This window comes from Solea solea, chromosome 12 (assembly GCF_958295425.1).
Source record: "Solea solea chromosome 12, fSolSol10.1, whole genome shotgun sequence".
Taxonomy (NCBI): Eukaryota; Metazoa; Chordata; class Actinopteri; order Pleuronectiformes; family Soleidae; genus Solea; species Solea solea.
In genome coordinates, this window is record NC_081145.1 from 19,504,853 (window position 1) to 19,524,371 (window position 19,519).

At 41.4% G+C, this 19,519-nt stretch overlaps 1 protein-coding gene across 7 annotated transcripts in view; it reads right to left on the reverse strand.

The window, feature by feature from the left end:
• LOC131469629 (unconventional myosin-IXAa-like) overlaps nt 1-19,519 on the reverse strand; it is a 120,377-nt gene that overhangs the window by 26,183 nt on the left and 74,675 nt on the right. For all 7 annotated transcript variants that reach the window (XM_058644811.1, XM_058644808.1, XM_058644810.1 and 4 more), the window contains 4 exons: nt 15,205-15,294; nt 10,217-10,333; nt 9,269-9,403; nt 215-336 (listed from right to left, as the gene is read on the reverse strand). In XM_058644811.1, the coding sequence (XP_058500794.1) occupies nt 215-336; nt 9,269-9,403; nt 10,217-10,333; nt 15,205-15,294 (464 nt within the window). The remainder of the gene's footprint in view (nt 1-214; nt 337-9,268; nt 9,404-10,216; nt 10,334-15,204; nt 15,295-19,519) is intronic.

Genomic DNA, 19,519 nt, shown 5'->3' on the forward strand with positions numbered 1-19,519 from the left:
GTGAATTTAGATCATTTAGATAAACTACATTTTGAGAATTGTTGCATAAACAGGTAAATAAAATGTAACTAGTAACTAGCTCTTCATTGTCTTATTAATAGGGCATCGTTTCACTGCATCAGCACAGTTAAGTTAACCAGGTCCATACAAAGTCATTGGAACGGACTAAATGACGCTCATGAAAGCATCAACTGTATTTCAGCAGGTGGCGTACTTGCACTCCTCGTCCAGCAGGTGGAACAGAGCTGTGGGTTTCTTGCTGATGAGGTTGAGGCAGCCGCTGTTGTCGATGTAGTCGATGTTGTGCCAGGTTATGCCCTCGGCCCTGTACTCCTCCTGCGGGGGGGGGGGGGGGGGGGGGAATAAATACAAGCAACACAAATGGTTAAAAAGTGCAGAGAATGAAGCCACTGGCATGACCTTATTGATTATTTTCAACTTAGTCAATATGACACAAGAACATGTGATGTTCACAGCCACTGGCACCCAAAGCAGCGCTGATGCCTGTTACTGAGCAGTAACAGGATTAAGTGCATTGGTCAAGGACAAATATTTCATAGTAATTACAGAGGAAGGTGATGAATAAGAGGCATCATTATTCTTCAAATAAAGAGCCAAATATTCTTCACGATGTCAGAGGAAGCAACCTTTCCCAGTACAACAGTAAATGCCCAAAGTTTGTTTTTGTTGTCAGTTAAACCAAAGTCACATCATCTATATGTACTGTACATAATTATGATCACAAATGTCTTCTTATGAGACCACTAAGAGAGAAACCAACTACAATAGACTTGCCAGCTGTGTGGACCAATCGTCAAACAGACCTATTTCTGTGAGGACCTTTTGGCTGGTCCACACAACTTTAACAGGCTTTTTGAGGATTAAGACCTGGTTTTAGGGTAAGGGTTAGGTGTTTAGTTGTGATGGTGAAGGTCAGGGTAAGGTTCTCTGTGAGATGAATAAAGTATCTATCTATCTATCTATCTATCTATCTATCTATCTATCTATCTATCTATCTATCAATCGATCTATCTATCATGAGTGTCCACATAGTGCTTTCAGACAGACACGGTTCTGGTTCTGTCTCTGGTGCCATTGTGGAGCCTCAGAAACCATAGTGATTTCTGGCTTATCAGCCTGTGTTCACACCAGTTTAAGAGGAACCAAAGTGGGAGGACGTTACTGAGGCAGAAGTAAACATAACACCGGCACTTTTTCTCTTTTTCTCTTTTTCTCAATACTTCCTCTACTTTCTGCTCATCTTAGCAACCCAGAATATGACACGCCCACTGATGATGTCATGGTTCGCGAGCTAGAACCACTATTTCTTGATTCCAGCTGAGAACCAACTATTCAAGTGTCGGCTCCAATTTTATTTAGGTTTGAATGTGAGAGCCGGTTCAAAATTAGGTTTAGGAACCACAACCGACATGGAGTCTGGTGTGAAAGGGCTAACGAAGAATGCAAATCCAGCATGCATGTGTGTGTGTGTGTGTTCATGTCTGAGGGTTAAAACAAGCTTGCACACTCAGCAAAGCTCCCCTGCATAAACACAACTGCACATCTTCAGGGTAAGCACAAGCAATGCAGGAAACACTGCTGAACAAAAACTGAAGGAAATGAAAACAATTTAATTGCTTATGGTTAAACTGCTCTTAACATTCTCCAACACGATGAAGTCAATTGTGCTATAAGGGGGTTTCTGTAGATGAGAAGTGTCGGGGTCACTGAAGACAAAAGGACTTTATTTGTCTGGAAGCGTTTAATGTGTTGAGGAAAGAAGACATTTGAGAAAGATTTTCTGACATTTTATGGACCGAGCGACTAATTAAATAATTGAGAAAATAACAGACTAATCGATTATGAAAATAATGGTTAGTTGCAGCCCGAGCCTGAAGTCACCAGTGCAGTATTTCATTGCATAATACTCGCTATATAATCCAGTACAATCCAGTACACTTAATCTCTGTTTAGGGGTTTTCTGCCGTTAAACTAGCTTTAGTGGATTTAGACACACCCTAAAAACATTTGCACCATGGGCTTCAGATTATTACAATAGAACCCTCGGCTTCTTTGTGTTTGTTTATAATGAACTGATGACTGTTTATTGAGTTGGGAGCGAGAACGTTTGTTTGTCTTGTTCTCTGTAACAGTTTAAAAAATGAACCTTTACTGGAAGAGCCATGAGACAATTCCCGATTCCCAACGCACCACATCACCGACCGAACTATCTCTGAACTGAAGGTAAATGTTGACATTTTATTGGCGCTCGTCAAAAGCAAGCAAACTTTATTTATACAGAACTCTAAATAACAGAAGTCACAAAGTGCATTAAAGGGGGAAAGAAAAGAGGGAATGGACAGAACGGAGAGCACTAAGTATAAACCACAAAATAATAAAGTTGTAAACGAAAAAGCAAGTGGGTTTCAAAACATTGTTTGTAAGGTATGCGCTTTCATTTCTCGGAAACTTTGAAGAGCGCTACTGCATGTTGAAAAAAACATACAACAGCATCAAAAGAAAAGGTCAGGGAAGTCCAGATCCCTTAGATCACCCCCGTGGTACCCATAAATATTCATTCTGAAAGTCATGGCCGACCACATCACCACTCTTAGGAACTCAGCCCGCCTCAAATATACTTCTGGTCGGAGTCTTAAACGAACCCCTCCAGAACCTTTTTGATATCAGAAGAGTGGAAAGTGCAGCTGATCGTTTCTGTAACCTTTCAAAATAAACCACTGGACTGCAGCGCTCTGGCAGGAGAAAGGCCAGGTATGCAGAGGCCAGAGAGTGAGACACTTCAAGTGTAGCCCAGTTTGAAGGCAGACACGACACAACTGACATGCACAGGAATGTGCACAGTGATTGGGACTAACTCTAAAACACGCCCAGCTGTAGATATGACTGTGTGTGTGTGTGTGTGTGTGTGTACCGTTTACTGTATTTATGTGGAGATTTACATGTCGGTAACCTCTTGTATGTGTTTGTAAGTGTTTTTGAACTGAAATATAAAAGTGTTTTGACAATAACTCGGAACACATGCTCCGCAATTACTGAAAATGAGACCGTGTTCAAGTATTCAAAGCAGCAACGGAGGGAAGCGTTTACACATCTGAAAAACTGACAAAGCATTCGGGACATGTGGCCCGTTTGGTTTCATGCAAACACTGAAGGAAGAACAAAAACAAGGTTGTAAAAACATTGCATGGATAAATGCACATTTCTTAAGCCGTCATCAACAACACTGACCAGCGACTGAATGGCAGAGATGGAGACAACTGGATGCACGGGGACAAACTCATCATCAGCTATTTTACAACACATACATATTGATGTTAAACCTGTAACTGGGTGTGTGAAACATGCACAGATGCCGCTTCAGTTACAGTTGGCCAAACAGCCAACTGTCAACAGAACAGAGTCATTATCATTTTCAGACATGCCAAGTTCACCCTCCAGGAAACAGCTGCTTCACATTTTCATGAGACTTTAAATCAGTCAAGAGGCTTCCATCTGAACCTGCGAGTTATTTATGTCATTTATTTACACAACAGTAAGTACAAAAGCAAAACTCATGACGTGTGAAAATGAAGCGACGGCTTAGATAAAGACACAGATAAAGACAGAGACGGTGAACAAAGCCAGAGCTCATCACAACCAACCGACGCGAGACACGCAGATCCTTCCAGCAGCTATTTTCCTGCTCAGTTTGTGGCCGTTTGTCTCAACAAGACGTCAAACTTTGTATGAGAATAGAAACACGGCTTCTGACTCGTTCAGACACTGATGACTGGATTGGTCACACAGCAAAAAGCAGCAAAGCTTTGTTAGCAGCAGCAGTGTGAGGCAGCATTGGTGTCGCAAGAACTGAGTTTTATTTAAATGAAACTCCTTTCTGAGAGTATAAAATCTTTGTTTATATCGGTATATAGGTTTTCACACTTTCAGTGCAAACTGGATGTTATGATACAATACGTATATATACATTCCCTGTTGCTCACCATATCACAAATTAATTTATTGTTCATTTTAAAGCTGCAGTCAGCAATTTCACATTTTGGCTAAAGCGTTCCTCTCCTACATCACCCCATGAAAGCATTTGCTAATGAGGGACATGAGCAGAAAGGACTGCCTCTTTGTGGAGTTGTGGCTCCAGATTATTATATACTGTATGCTGCAGGATATAAATCTTTGTTTTGAAATTAAAGCGGCATACGTCATTAACGCTAAGCTAACAAACCTTTTTTGGAACGAGCTGAAGATCATCATTAAAAAGGGGATCAAGACCTGCTTGATTAGTTGGTTTGAGCACTGCAACGGTTATTCGATTAATCATTTACAAATTGGATCGTCAACTATTTTGATAATCGAATCGGTTTGAGTGTTTTTTCAATAATTAAATCAAGCTCTCTGAATATTTGTGTTTTTGCCTCTTATAACAAAGAAATAATTCAAACTGACGCAGTTTGGTTTGAGAATATTCGAGAACATCATCATTTCCAGGTTTGGTGAACAACGATCAACATTATTCAACATTCTCTGACATTTTATGGACCAAACGAGTAATCCATTAATCAAGAATGAATCAATCATGAAATGAATTCATCCCGAGTTGGTTTAATGCCGCATACAAATCATATATAAACGTGAGGTGGCAGCAAAACGGCTAGATACCACTAAGAGGTAAGTTCACCCTTTAAAAATGAAATGAGCCTTTAAACTGTGCCCCGAGACAACATAAAGAGACCTAAAACGTCTGCTGCTTCGTGTTGTGTTGCAGCGTGTGTGTGTGAGTGTGTGTGTGTGTGTGTGTGTGTGTTTCTAAACATCTCTATCGACACGTCAGCGCTGCGTCTGTCCTCTAACTGGCATGAGGTGAGTTTGGCACACAGCATTCTTGTGTATTCCTGCTTTTCCTGTATTGCCTCTGTGTTTTTGCTTGTCCCTCCCTGAGTGCCCCTCTCAGAGCAGACGGAAGGAACGGTGTCGCAATCGAAGGAGCTGCAGCAACATCTGGTCGTCTCGAAAGCACGGACAAAAGAAAAGCACCTTAGAGGAACTGACGGAGACAGATTACGAAACAGGCGGCATGCACGTTGCGCTGTCATTTAACACACACACTGTGAGTGAAGTTTGCTTTGAACGGTCCAGTGCAACTGGGGCTCTGCTGAATGGCGTGACTCACTGAGGAGATTGAGGACAGTGCGACAGAAACAAGGGAGGAGACGCTGGAAAATCTGTATCAGAATGTCAGCTTTGCTGTTACTGTGTCGGTATCAACGTTTAAAGCACTGCAGTTCCTACAGAGGATGGAGGGACGTGATTTAGAGAGCATCAGGGCACTTCTACACTTCCATCATATGAGGGTAAACCATGTGTTTATTTGATTTCATGACCTAAATGTGTTGCCTAAGGCGGCGGCTGTCGTGCGTCTTCTCACAATCATGTTTCACAGCCTACACACACACACACACACACACACATAACAGAAACCAAGCACAAACAAGGATGTTCCCAGCCCCTGAAGAGTCACCCGCACAGACTCCTCCATCCAGCTGAGGCTGTAGCCCAGGTGGAGTTCTATTAGCTTTGGCTGCTGTTCTGAAGGTAAACACACAACTGCTGATAAGGACCACCTGATTGGCGGGAAGGAGGGGTGAAGACCAGGGGGAGGAGAAGGGAAAGCTTGATCCCCTCGATGGAAAGCTTGAACTCATCTTCCAAATTTGGGAAAAATAAGGAAAAGCAGTATGTGTACGTGGAATGGCTTTTGTTTTGTTTCTTCTTGGACTCCTGAAGACCACACAATGTCTTCAGCAGCTCAAAGAAAACATACTAAAGGGTCATACAGACACACGTACACACTTTCCAACAACATGTGTGTGTTTTCGAGTTGTGGCTTACAAAGCTATTGTGTGTGTAACCCCTTAAAACTCCTTTCTTAGCCGGATACTAAACTCATTTGATCATTTTACACAAACTGCTTCTAAACCACATAACATTTTGTAATAACAGGTATAACAGGCCTTCACATGGGCTCATGTTTACGATATGAGTCAGTTTGAACGCCAAGCATGTTCTTCAGCATGTATTATGTTTACCCACAATGCCCTGCGTTGTCGTCAGCTGCGCATTCACACCTCCAAGCGAACCGGACTTTCAGAGCAAACGAACTAGGGTCAGAAGATCAAAGCAACCGAAAAGGTCTTGACTATTTTCTCTCGTCTCTAATGACGTCAAAGTGAAAGTAGCATAAACCGCACAACTTAATTCACGTTAACGCAAATCAGTAGAACTCTGGCAATCGTCCACCGGGAGGTTACACCAACCTGCCTCGGTCGGGGGCCCTGGGCGCTCAACCCAACCCCAACTGTTGTCTTGTCAAATAAACTCAGGAACAGCAGAGAGCCAAAGATTTGAAGGACCCCAGTGATTTAAGGATAATAAACATGAACTCTGCTTAAACAATATAGGGCATCGTTCTCCGAGGGCGAGCGTCACATCAGCACTTCCACAGTTATTAGCTGAACATAACACCAGAAGAAACCGTCACGTAAGAAAGCTCGAATCAAAACAAACATATCCATCAAGGAGCACCTGCTGTCACAGAATGAAAGATAATACTGTAAAAACAACTTTAAAAAAAACCCATAATAATTAGACTCTAGACTACTCTAAATACCAAAATGTTAAAACATGAGAAAACATACATGCGTTACTAAATAAATTGAAATATTAAGTTTATACATGTATGTCCAGTCTATAATCTGACCAGAATCCCATAATGCTTATTCATGCAGGTGTATTGTTTCTGTCAAGTCTATACAGGTGAAACTTTACGATGAATTGGCACCATAGTATTTAACCGTTTTGTAACTAAGTACACATGATGTTCTGCTGTGTGTGTGTGTGTGTGTTGCCTTAGGCCAAACTGTCAGAGACTGATAACAGACCCATTAGTGTGAGCAGATCAGCAGTTTGTGATCTCCATCAGGAGTTAAGGAACGTTACAGCTCTCGTTCACACACACATACACACACGCTGCTCTTTTTCCCATTTAGCCTTCAGCAACGGGCCCACCTGCACAGTTGCCATGACCAATCAGAGTTCAGCAAGAGGAAGACGACAACTGACAGCTATTGTGACACAGTCAAGCTGATTGAGATTCATTGCAAATCCCCCCTACCCCCCACCCCACCCCACTCACTCTGAGTGCTCCCTCACTTGTTCTGTGAATGGGAAAAATACATGCACACAGCATATTAAGTGGTTTGGCAGTTGGTATCTGAATAAATGAGCGTAATGAATACATTATATGGCTGGTCAGGGATTAGTGGTGCAGTAATGGTCTTTTTGAGTGAAAGAGAGAGTGGCAGAAGGTGGTCGTGATGCCGATGATGATGATGATGATGTCTCTCTGTGACTGTGAAAGTAGCTACAGAGGAATTAAAGGAAACAAGGAGAATGCCGAACTAAATAAAACGGTTACCAATATAAATACGGGTGTGTTGTAAAATGTAAAAGGCAAAAAAGAAACAGATATTAAAGCCTGCGTCACACTAGGTGATTTTCAAATGGGGACACCACAGACGCAACAAACTTAGTAACCGAGTTTCAATGTTTTTAATCCTGAGAGACCACAGACTAGACGATCCAGTCAAGACGCTGGACCACACACTTGGTTTTAATCACAATTTCAGGGAGGAGATCTCAGAGAAACTCGCTTGATTTAACGTGACTTCAGAATGTAAACAGACATGTGATACGTCTTGCAGGACACATTAAACAAGCAATTATTCTGTTGCCATAAACCCACAAGTTTGTCCTCATCTTCTACCGTCCACCTGGGGCTCAGGAGAAGCTCTTTACATCCTTGTAGCAATGTGGGTAGCCCGGTCAACTCACTCTCATTGGTTATTGTGGGGTTCCAGGCCGAAATCTGGCCAATTACCCTCTAGTGTGGGTCAGGCTTAAGAGGCTAATGAAGGCTAAAGTGCAGTATTTCATGGTTGAACCCTGGTGGAGGTTGTTGTGCCTCACAGAACAGTTCTGAAGAACTTTATTATCACACAATCTTCACTATACCAGGAGAAGTGATTTGTCCTTTATCCAGTAACACAAAAGCTTTGCATTAGAAACACAGTAGTGGGTAATAATAATATCAGTTCCATATGTTGTAGGAAAAAAAGCAAAAGCAGCTTGTTGACAGGTGTGGAGCAAAGTGATGTATGTGGTGTTAACAGCAGGGATACTGTTCATCATATCATATGCTTGGGCTCTCTTCTAACTTACTTTTTTTTTATGAGGTTTTTGGACTGCCACTGTGTGCAACGACCCTGTCTGAGCTTGCAGTATAAGTTCAGTGTGTGTGTGTGTGTGTGTGTGAGAGACGACTTCACGTACACACTTGATATCTTCCTCCACTCGCAATGCTGCGGCTCACTGAGTTATTGTCCTCTCGAGTTCCTGCTCATTTCACATTGTGGCCGTTTCATTATTTCACCTGACAAATCACCTGTGATTATGTCATAAATATGGGAACAAATGTGCGTTATAGAATAAACTGCATGAGGACGAGCGCGCATACGCACAGTACAGTACGTCAGCTATAATAATGTCTTGCATAAAAGTATAGTATAGTATAAGTGGTTTGCATAGGTCACTTTAGTTGTTGTCAGTTGGGACTAAACACTAACGTCTAGGGTTATTAAAGTAAAAATGGAAATGCGCATCTATTGCTTAAGAAAAACCAACATTATAGAATCATCCAGATTATATAACGATCCGAAGGTGAGAGGACCTAACTTAACTGTATTATAAGTTATGTTCATTCATTGTCTACCACTTAATCCTCCATAGAAGTACATTTTATTGAGCAGCATCTTGAAAGCAACTGCTCTCCCACAGCGTGTTCAGCCTTACTGCACTACAGTCAGACCCTTTCACCGGAGAGGAAGTCTGTCGCTTTTCAGGAGAAAAAGGAAGCTATAAATGCCAGCGCTTGACTCCATCATCAGCAAAATCAAACAAAAGCATGGCAGCATCTTTGAAGAATGTGTAGCAGCCACAATAATACAGTATGACGCCAGTGAATGAACCGACGTCATCACATACTCAGACACGGGAGAGCACGTCACAGTGGCAGAAAAGAATAACATTTAATGACGTGCTGTCAGCAGCTGGACAATAAATGTTGTCAGAGAGGAGAGGGAGCGAGGGGAGGGGAGAGGAGAGGAGAGGAGGAAAGGAAGACTTGTGGTGCCTCTACCTGTTCCAATTTAAAGATGTGTTGGTTGAAGTAGTGCTGAAGTCGTTCATTGGCGAAGTTGATGCAGAACTGTTCAAAGCTGTTGTTCTCATAATCCTCAAAACCAAAGATGTCTAGGACGCCAATGGAGAGGATCTGGTGGGAAAACACACACACACACACACATATATATTATTATAGTATATCTACATATTTACATCAGTACTATCATCATCAATATGAGTGTGTTGCTTTTGTAGACCCCGTTGCCCTTTTGTGTGTCAAAAGGATTCATGTCATCATATATTATGTTAACAAGCAACATTTAATTATGAAATGGGCTGTGAAATCAACATACCATTTAAATTAAATGTATTCTGCAGTGTTTTATTTGTCTCTGAAGGACATTTTTTGTTTTAATATGCTGCCATAAAAACATACAGTATGTGGACACACGGTGCATGTATGATGTGCTGTGTGCTGCACATAAGCACAGTGACCTTGACAGAAAGTGCAACCTCATTGACCCTCTGACAGAGAGAGAGACAGACAGACAGAGAGAGAGAGAGAGAGACTGTACTAGGGTAATAGAGGGCCACAGGGAGTAAACTGAGCTAAGGGGAACTTGATGCCATCTGCCCAAATATTCCTGACACACACACACACACAGAAATTTATCTTCTTATCCTTTGAATGTTCCCACTGGGTATGACTTGCCAGCTGCCACTTCAAAACACAAAGACCGACACAGACAGAGAGAGAGAGAGAGAGAGAGAGAGAGACAGAGAGAGGGAGAGATGTGGTTGATGGACAGACAGACAGACAAACATAGACATGGTGACGTATTTGTTATTTACATCTTTCAAAAGAAAAAGATGCAAAACACAAATCAGTTGGGCCCACCCACAGATCCCGTGTGAGAAAACACGTCACCTCTTAAAAAGCATCATGTGTGTTTTGGTTTCCCACCTTTGAACTGTCCTCCAGGTCCTTGTTGTTTAGCAGGGCGTGGTTGGTCCTGAACACGATCCAGTCAAACAGTGCACTGTACAGTGACTTGGCCATGGAGTCCCTCACAGTGCCCGCCTACAAACACACACACACACACACAAACACAGAGCATGGTGGTTTATCCACAGATGAAAACATAAGGGATTTTCTTAACAAGACAAAGGGGGCCTATCGTGTTGAATTCCCCTGAGACTGTGTTTTACATCTCACTGCCTCATTAAGGAAACTCCCCTGTTCAGAGGCTACAGAGGGAACACTTAACTACCAGTCAAACACCTCAACCCTCGTCTTCTTCATTTGCAGACCAGTCAGAATATCAGTCAGAATATAGCCCCTTTTCCACTAGCGCTACTCAACTCGACTAGCCTTGGCACGGCAAGGTTAAGTTGCATTTCCACTAGTACATGGTACTTTTTTTAGTACCTGGTACCTATGCCGATACTATGCGTGACGTCGTCAGACTGCTGTGCACTGATTGGTCAGAGTGCCATCACAAGAAGAGACACAAGAATCAAGCCGAACAAGTTAAAAATACTTTGTTTGTGAGTGTCGCGTGTACAACGAAGTCACCGCAGTTTCATGCAGTCGTGCTGTGGTGACTCCGCCCACTTTGAGGAGGTGCTATATTAATTAATGGAAAACCAACCAAGGCAACCGAGGCAAGACGAGCTGGGGCCATAGGGGTCACAGGTCAAGTAAGTTTATTTTAATTGAATATTTAGCTGAAGGTCTGTCACATGTGGACGCCTGTTATCACCATTTTATTGCAGTTAAGACGAGTTACAACCAAAGAAATTATCTATTCGGTCAACAAAAATGTAAAAATACTCCTTGTGGGACACTGTGAACCTGATGAGGCCTTCACTGCGGATGCATTCTGTGTGAAGGACTGTTTGAAACCCTGCCTGCTGAGGCCACATGCAGCCAACAGCCTTGACAAAGCTAAACCATGCATTTTAAAAGCTGCTTCTTGGCTCGTGCATTATTGATTGTTTGTGATATTTTTAGCAGACAGGCCTGTGACGTCCCCCTCTTCCCACAGAGTTATGTAAGGTCGGAACACATAGACGTTTCAGAAATAAGAGCTGTGATTTAAACGCTTCAGTAGCTACTCAAAGGCAGATCTTGCGCAAGCATCCGCCGAGCATTCACCGTCACTGCGTTTGCTGTGGGATTCAATCATTCACCCACAGTGAGTTACATATTTGGAAACTATAGGAAGAAAACAGAGCTAGAAGCATATGTTTTTCTACAAGGCCACCCAAGAAACTGACAAAATAATCAGCAGGACTTAATCAGATGTTTTTGTAAACGGCAATGATCCAGGCTGTTAAAGTAGGTCTTAAAATGGTGTTTGTGTTTGCAGAGGGAAAGTTATTGTTCCCTCTCTTTCCATCTCTTATGCTCTTTCTTTTTCCTAAAAAAACCACAGGGGGTGTGAAACACCAGCGTGAGCTCACACAGCTCGTGGCCGACCAACGCTCCTCGCTGCAGGACGTTTTTGTGCGCGCGTGTTTTACCACAATATGCCAATCTGCACATGCTGTTAATTAGTGCATGTGTGTGCACGTGCGTTTTTATGTATGTTAACTGATACATTTTCCCATACACCTCTGCACTCTCCCTGTGAAGCTTCTTTAAATATCCTCTTTCACGCACACACCTCACCTGAACCCTGTTAGTCTTTTGAACAGGAAGTTGGGAGATCATTTTGATATACAAGTTCCCAAGGGGAGATAACCTTTATATATATATATCAAGATGGGGGAGAGTAAGGCAAATAATTCCTTTATTACAATTCCGTTATTGTATTTTGTATTGTAAAAAAAAAAAAGGGTTTTCCAAAGAAGCAGGTAAGGGTGAACCGTGTGTCAGCCATTTATCTTGAACTTGCACTTGAACATAACGCACCAAGTTACAAATAGGAAAACTCAACCTTCCGATAGCACGTGAAGGCAGCATGAGACCAAGTTACTTTTATTTTATTTAGTAGGAAATGAAGAGTTGTTATTCATTATTTCTCTAGCCCTTCTAAGGTCTAAGCACTAAGACTGTTCCAAGACTACAGTTTAATGTGTCAGTGAAATGAATCTACAAGCACTGAATGTGCAAATGAAAGTCTGTTTTTTCAATAACTGGAGAAAGAGAAAACCCATCACAGTTATTTCTATCTATTGAAAATATAAGTCTTCCTGTTTTCTACCTGTTTTGACCAAACAAACTCCTCACAGCCGCTGCAGTGAAGTAGATTACTCAATATAAATAATGCAGACCTGTTTGAAGCCTGAATACGCCCTCAATCTCTAGTGTCCTTGAATAGGACTCGGCAACAAAGACAGTCGGAAATTAGAGTCCAGATTCTGCTTCTCTTTGCCAAGCACAGTTTCCCTTTATGAGCAAGGAATAACTTTCATATTAAACTGGAGCCAAAACCCAAACTACTGGTAAAGAGATTCATCCCAGTGTCCAGCCAAAGTATTCAGGGGATAGAAACCCAGAGTTCAGCAGGTCAGTCCCCTCACATAAATCTGTCCGTCTCATCTGTAGGTTGATGATTTTTGTGTTTCAGTCTGTGTCATCCAAGTGGGAAGAAAAAAAAAACCCGCCAACATGAGCCAGGTTCTTTCCCCCCCCCCATATTTGTATAAAAGTGGGCGTGTTATGGATTCCACAGGTGGCCTCAACTCGCTCTCATGGCCCTCAGTTCGATCTGGGCAGGGCTTTGCTTTCCCTATTATTGTGGTGTGTGTGTGAGTGAAGACCTTTTTCCAAAGGTTTAAAGGTTATTTGTGGGTTGAACATTAGAGTTGGGTTTTAAGGTTAGAATCAGGTCAATTTATAGTTAGGAAATGACATTTAGAGTTGGTTGAGGTTAGGCTGAGGAAATGCATGCAGGTTTTACCACTGTCAACCACTTTAATCCCCATTAGTTTACTTTTGGGATTCCCTGTAGGATTTTCTTAGAAATAAGCAAAATAATATTTGGTTTTAATTGCATTTAATTAATTGCATTTTGTAATTAATTAAATGCAAAATACAGTTTTCAGACCATTTTAATACCAAATACAACACAATTTAATCCCAAACAAAGTATGTTTAGTGTCAATTTCTCTTTCAACATGACTTGTACCTGGATTAACAGCAGAAAATGGATGGATAAATGGACTGATCGAAGAACTAATAAACAAATAAACTATTTATTTTAAGGGTTAGGTCTCATATGAGTTATGGAGCAATGATAATTGGGATTTTTCATCTATTTCTTTTTCTAAAATGATACATCACTGCTGAAGCAATACAAAGGGCATTTAAAGGCATTTAAAAGCATACAACACATACAACTACTTTCTTCTAATCCTGCTCTAGGTTTATTTGAATCCTTATTTAATCCAAAGATTATTTTTGGTTTTACAGGGACTTAAAAGTTCTGTTTTATTTTCTCCAAGTGGTTGTAAATCACAACCTCTATTTATTCTTTCAATATCAGCCTGGATTAAGAAGGACACACGAAAAGCTGCAGGACGGGGCTGATGTCTTCCCGCCCTGTGCAGGATTAGGTTACAGATCTGGTGTAGAGAAAGTTAATTCATGAGTCGCGTGTGACTGGAGGAGAGAAGACTGTATGAGAGAGAGCGAGACACAAACAGACAGACCCTGGATCTGGTTTCTGGCCTCTGAACTGTATATTCCAGTGGAGGTTGCACATTCCTGAGACAAGACCACATGACTACAAGGATGGGGTGTGCGAGAGCACGAGCAACCATTGTTGGGATAAAATGAGCCATTTATCAGAGGCGGAAGCTGCAGCCGAGCGGTGGAGTAACAGATTATCTTTTTCCTTTTGCAGACAAATATACCCTGTGGCCACACGCAGACAGTCTGTGGGACAGAGAGATAAACAGAACCCACTGAATATTAATGACAGACACATCAGAGGAGCCTATGTAGGTCAACGGAGGGATCCTGAAGGTACATTTGTGCAGCGCGTTAGTCCAGAGGGTCTGGACAGGGTTAAGTCGCGCTGTTGTTTCACTCGACAGGAAACAGGAAGCCGCAGAGGAAGAGACTCCTATCAAAAGAGCCTTAGACAGAAGAGGTGGAGGCTGGGGAGTGCCACAACAAACTCCTCAGACAGGCTCCAAAGCTTGTACACACACACACACACACACACACACAAACACAGAATCTCCCCTGCAGCTGACGCACTTCATAACAAAGAGTTTGGCTCCACTTGCCTGGAAATGACTCCTGCTCTACCTCCAATAACACACAGGCCCTTTCAATTATTACTCAGCAAAGAAGAAATGAACTTCCCTCTGTTGAAGTTTTATATGGTGGTAATTAATCCAGTATCTACAGATACCGATATTAGTCCGATACAGTCAGGTAAGCTGTTAACAACACATTTGTGCTGAGTCATTTCAAAGACACAATTCTCCAGCTGTGTAACAAATACTGTTCTCCCAAAAAGGAAGAAATAAACAGCCCGAACATGACTCAGCAAAAATGATTTTGCTGATTTGTATTCATATTGATTTGTGAAGCACGCGACATATGAGATTGTATCGGGTTTCACGTTTCTATCTGTCCGATATCTGATCAGTATCGAACTGATACCGATTCCCATCCCTAGTAAGGAGGGGCTTACCAGTAATAGGTGGTTCATTTTAAAAGATATTATCCAGGTTTGACTCATGTTGTGGAGACCTAAATCTGTTTACACAGACACATTATGGGGACAAATAAGCAAGTCCCCATAACATCAATTATTACATTTTGAGGTAAAGACATGTTGTATGGTTAGAATGAGGTTTGGGTGAGGCCAGAGTAAGTCTCCAGAAAATAAATGTAAGTCAGTATAATGTCCTCTGAAGTCATGAGCCAGACACTTTGTGTGTGTGTGTGTGTGTGTGTGTGTGATTCAGGTGTGTTTATGAAATGTTTACCTCGGCGAGTTTGTAGGGCACGATGAGTCTCTCTCCGACAGTCACAGTTTTCCTGGTTGTCAGCGCTTCAAGTAGCATCTCCTCTTTTACCTGGAAAAAGAAGGCGAAAACACAAGGTCAGAGAGACAAGAAGGATCAGGATCAGAAAGATACTGGGCAAGTGGAAAGGAATCTTGGCTTGTAACCGGAGGGTTGACGGTTTGATATCCAACCCCCATTGCTCCCCTTCTAGGACGGTTTCTAGTCGAGGATGGGTTAAATGCAGAGAAGGGACTTCCCCCGCGGGGACTGATAAAGGTTTAATTTATTCATTTATTTATTTATTTATTCTGTCACTGCAGAATAAAAACCCTCAGTAATTGACAGGCGAAGTGTTGATGAGACACATTTTCCTGAAAATAATATTAACAGGGACTAAAATTATAAGCATTGTTGACACATGGTAACGCCGGACAGCAAAGACTGAGATTATACAGTACTTTGTCACTAGGACACGACAGAAAAAAAACTATTTTAACAAGAAACAAAATATGCATGAAAAGAAAAGGAAGTTCCCTGGTGAATTATCTTATTAACAGGGTAAATTAAATTATATAGACGGAGCTGGGGCATGTACAAGAGACAAAGCATGTCAAATATCTAGACCTTCAGCCAAGAGTCCAAATTATATCTGACATTTCTCGTTTGACAAATGTCTGTGTCTTTGGAATGTCGTGCCCTCCGCTGAACAAGTTGGCGCCTCCGTCTGTGAACTCAGACACGACAGAGCCCTTTCACAACCACAGAACACATAATACAAGCAACTTCAAAGACTATAGAGGAATTCATATGACCAATAACATTATGTATAAAAATATACACAACTTTATCAGAGGGACCAACAGTAAATGATGGGCCCTGTAGTCAAATATCATCGAGAAAGACACCGACAGTGTATCAGTGGTTATGCAGCTGACGCCAACGTGTGAGAAATATAGACACTGGGTTTTATTATTCGTGTGCAGAGAATCTGAACCCTATTAAAGCTACGGTCTGCAACTTGGTTCTTCTTTTAAAAAAAAAAAATCTTATTTCTTTATTTCCCTCTTCACATCCTAATAACATTCAATACATGAAGAGAACTGTCATCGCAATACTATAAAAAGACCCAAAACCAAGAAACCAAAAAGAAACCATGAAACCAAGGGCAGGGGTCTCAAACACCTGGCCCGCGGGCTCCATGTGGCCCCTCAATTGATTTCATGTGGCCCGCCACTTGTGCCCTTTTGTTAACAGCTGGCATAAACATTTCATAATATTTTTATAATAATAAAACATTATGTATCACATTATTAAACACAATCAATAGTTTATTCATTTAGTAATAAATGATATACATATAAAAGCTTGTTCAGTGTTTTTTTCTTCTTTTTATGTCTGTTGCTGTTATTTATAGATTCATTTTGCGTCATAAATATGTTTTAATTGTGACGTATATGTCGTTCCATATCAAAAAAACAACTCTTATTTTGTTATTTTCTTATTTATGCTGTGAAATGATCACGTCTTGTAATATGATTTCAAGCTTTTCACTTGAGTGGCCCCCTCATGACCAGACTCGACGTCCGGAGCAAAGATAAGCAGCTCTTCCTTTAGTATTTGATCGAGACGTTTGTCAGTTAATCAGAGAGCTGGGCTGTTGTGTCAGTAGACTGGATTAACAGGTTATATAGCTGGAGTTCCTCTATTGACTTTAACCTTTCCAAAATGATAACACAACGTAACGCCATGACCGAACATTTCTTCCATCCCACCAATCATCTACTCTCTAAATGGCCCTTTCATACTGCAGTTGACCACGCTGGACACAGTCAGCTCTGTGTCCTCGCACCACAGTGTGTCCTTGCACAGACTCTGAACTTTGTCCCTGACAAACCACACATGACAGAGCCGCACCGGGAGAAGCAGATGCCAGCGCACACATCACCATCCACAGGGATTATGGGAGTGGGCCGGACAGCTGCTGTGGAGATCACGTGTTTGTGAGTGAGAGTCTTTTTGGGATGGTCTGATCTGATGTCTTCATAAAGACAAGGGTGTGTGGGTGTGTGTGTGTGTGTGTGTTTCTGAAGTTTAACGCTAAGATTTGAATTTGTGGTTAAGTTAAGGTAAGATTTAAGCATTAACTGGTTATGGATAAGGTTTTGGTTACGCTATTCAAATGAATGGAAGTTAATGCGAGTCCTTGAAAGGATCCTGTGTGTGTGTGTGTGTGTGTGTAATGAGTTGGGACGGTGGGGGCTCCCATAATCAGACTTCATTTCACACCCCCTGGTAATCCGTCCACTAAGAGCAAAGCCTATTCAGCAGCCTGCTGATTGGTCTTTGGTCTGTACATTTTTATGTATTAGTCGCTTGGTAACAGGCTTTCTGCTCCATTCATGATCGCTGCTCCAACACCATAATACACAGATGGTTTTAAGCTCTGGTTTGGGGTCAGTGATTCTGTTCATATTTTATTTTTTTTATCTTTTTGTCCTGTGAGGCTGATTCTGTGAAAACAAATCTTTTTATTTCTTATCTTTTCTATCACATTTTGTTTAAAGATGTGTTTTTACAAACGATTCGAGGGATTTGCTGTCCTGGGAGAGTTTTGGTGGCAGAACATGTATGCATGGGTGGTTGTGATGTATTAGTGACAAATGCACACAATGAAATGCAAAAACAAGAGACAGCACACTGGTTAACTTGTAGCTTAGTAGTTAATATTTCCTTCCTTACTCTGTTGATTCATGGGGTTTGCCCCAGAAGTTACAGCTGTCATACATATGGTAATATACAAATGTGTACGCGCATGTGTATACCTCAAGATAAGACAATACACAATCCATGATACCAATAATATCATGAGACAACAATTCTGTGATAATATGATAATAAGTATTTTGCACGACAATCATAAGGCGATAATATCATGATATCTGTCCAACTGAAGGAAACAAAACATCTGTGAAAAGTAAAAAGCGCCGGATTTCTCTATTCATTCATACAAAACATAGAGAACAAAGTACATAAAGTCTATGTATAGAACGTGGATGAGGCATCTCTTAACGTAGCTTTTAAACACCCTCTTCTTCAGCCAGGTAACATCCACCCAAACTTCCCCCTCATACATTTGAGCAGCGCCGCCGTGAGGAGACATAGAGTAGCGACGCCCAGCGAGTGAAACTGGCAGAGACTGATTACTTTAGAGCGCCTTAGTTTATTAATTAAAATATCAATATTTGCCCTGGAATATAGATTCTCGTGTTGCGTGAGGAAGGACAACAACCAAAGCGATATTTTGACATGTCATGAAAAGGCAACCAAAATTAAACTGTGTTATCTTGAATATGAATACGGATTTTCATAGATTTAGAGACTGTTTGGGTGAATAAAAATACACTAAAAAATATGGATATTGTAGTGCAGAAAGGTTACATATTATATTTTTCAGCCTTAAACTCTTTTGTGGGACAGGGAGCAGAGAAAAGCCATTCTCTCTGGACTGGTGTCCAGTTTTCACAGGAATGTTTCGGTCAAATCACTCAACTCCACCGCTCAGAGGACCCAGTGCATCAGACCTCCATGAGCCCCCATGAGCTCCACTTCCTCTTCCAGGTTCACGTCCACAGGAAACAGGCGGTCCCCACCACTTATGTTCCCATTCATGCATCACTTCACACTCGTGTCTCACAATCAGTTCTCCTTGAGTGGCGTTTCACACCAACAGGAGTGAGAGCAGTGGTTCACATCTAATCCCGTCTAATACATAGAACCATTATTGAAGTGAAGTGCAGTTATTGGTTATTCATGCAAATTAAGACGCCACTTACGCCAGTACTGTATGTGCACTTTGTCTGAGCTCTTTCTCTTAAAGTGGCTCCAGACTCGCATGACTCAGGAAAGAAACTGCATTTATCAAACCTTGACAACCTTCTGTAGCCATTTAGCAGTCTCGCTATAGTAAAAGTAATACAACGCAGAATCAATAAAGCATAAGGGCTAAGTACTGTTGATGGTTCTTGTCTGGTCTAATACCAGCACCAAGCAAATTAAAATTATAATAGTGATTAAAAGGCACTTTAGGTGTAAACCTCAGCAAATACAGTGCATGCTTATTTTTTTGTTATTTCTTACCGTCAGACTCCATAAAACTGATAAATCCATCACATGTATTTCACAGTCTGGACTGTTGTTGTTTAATTGTAACTTTTTTCTCTTTGTTCTAGTTTGTCAAACAGTGTCCTGGTTTCCTTTCTTTCTTCTTCTTCACTCTAATAAGTTTTAATACGCC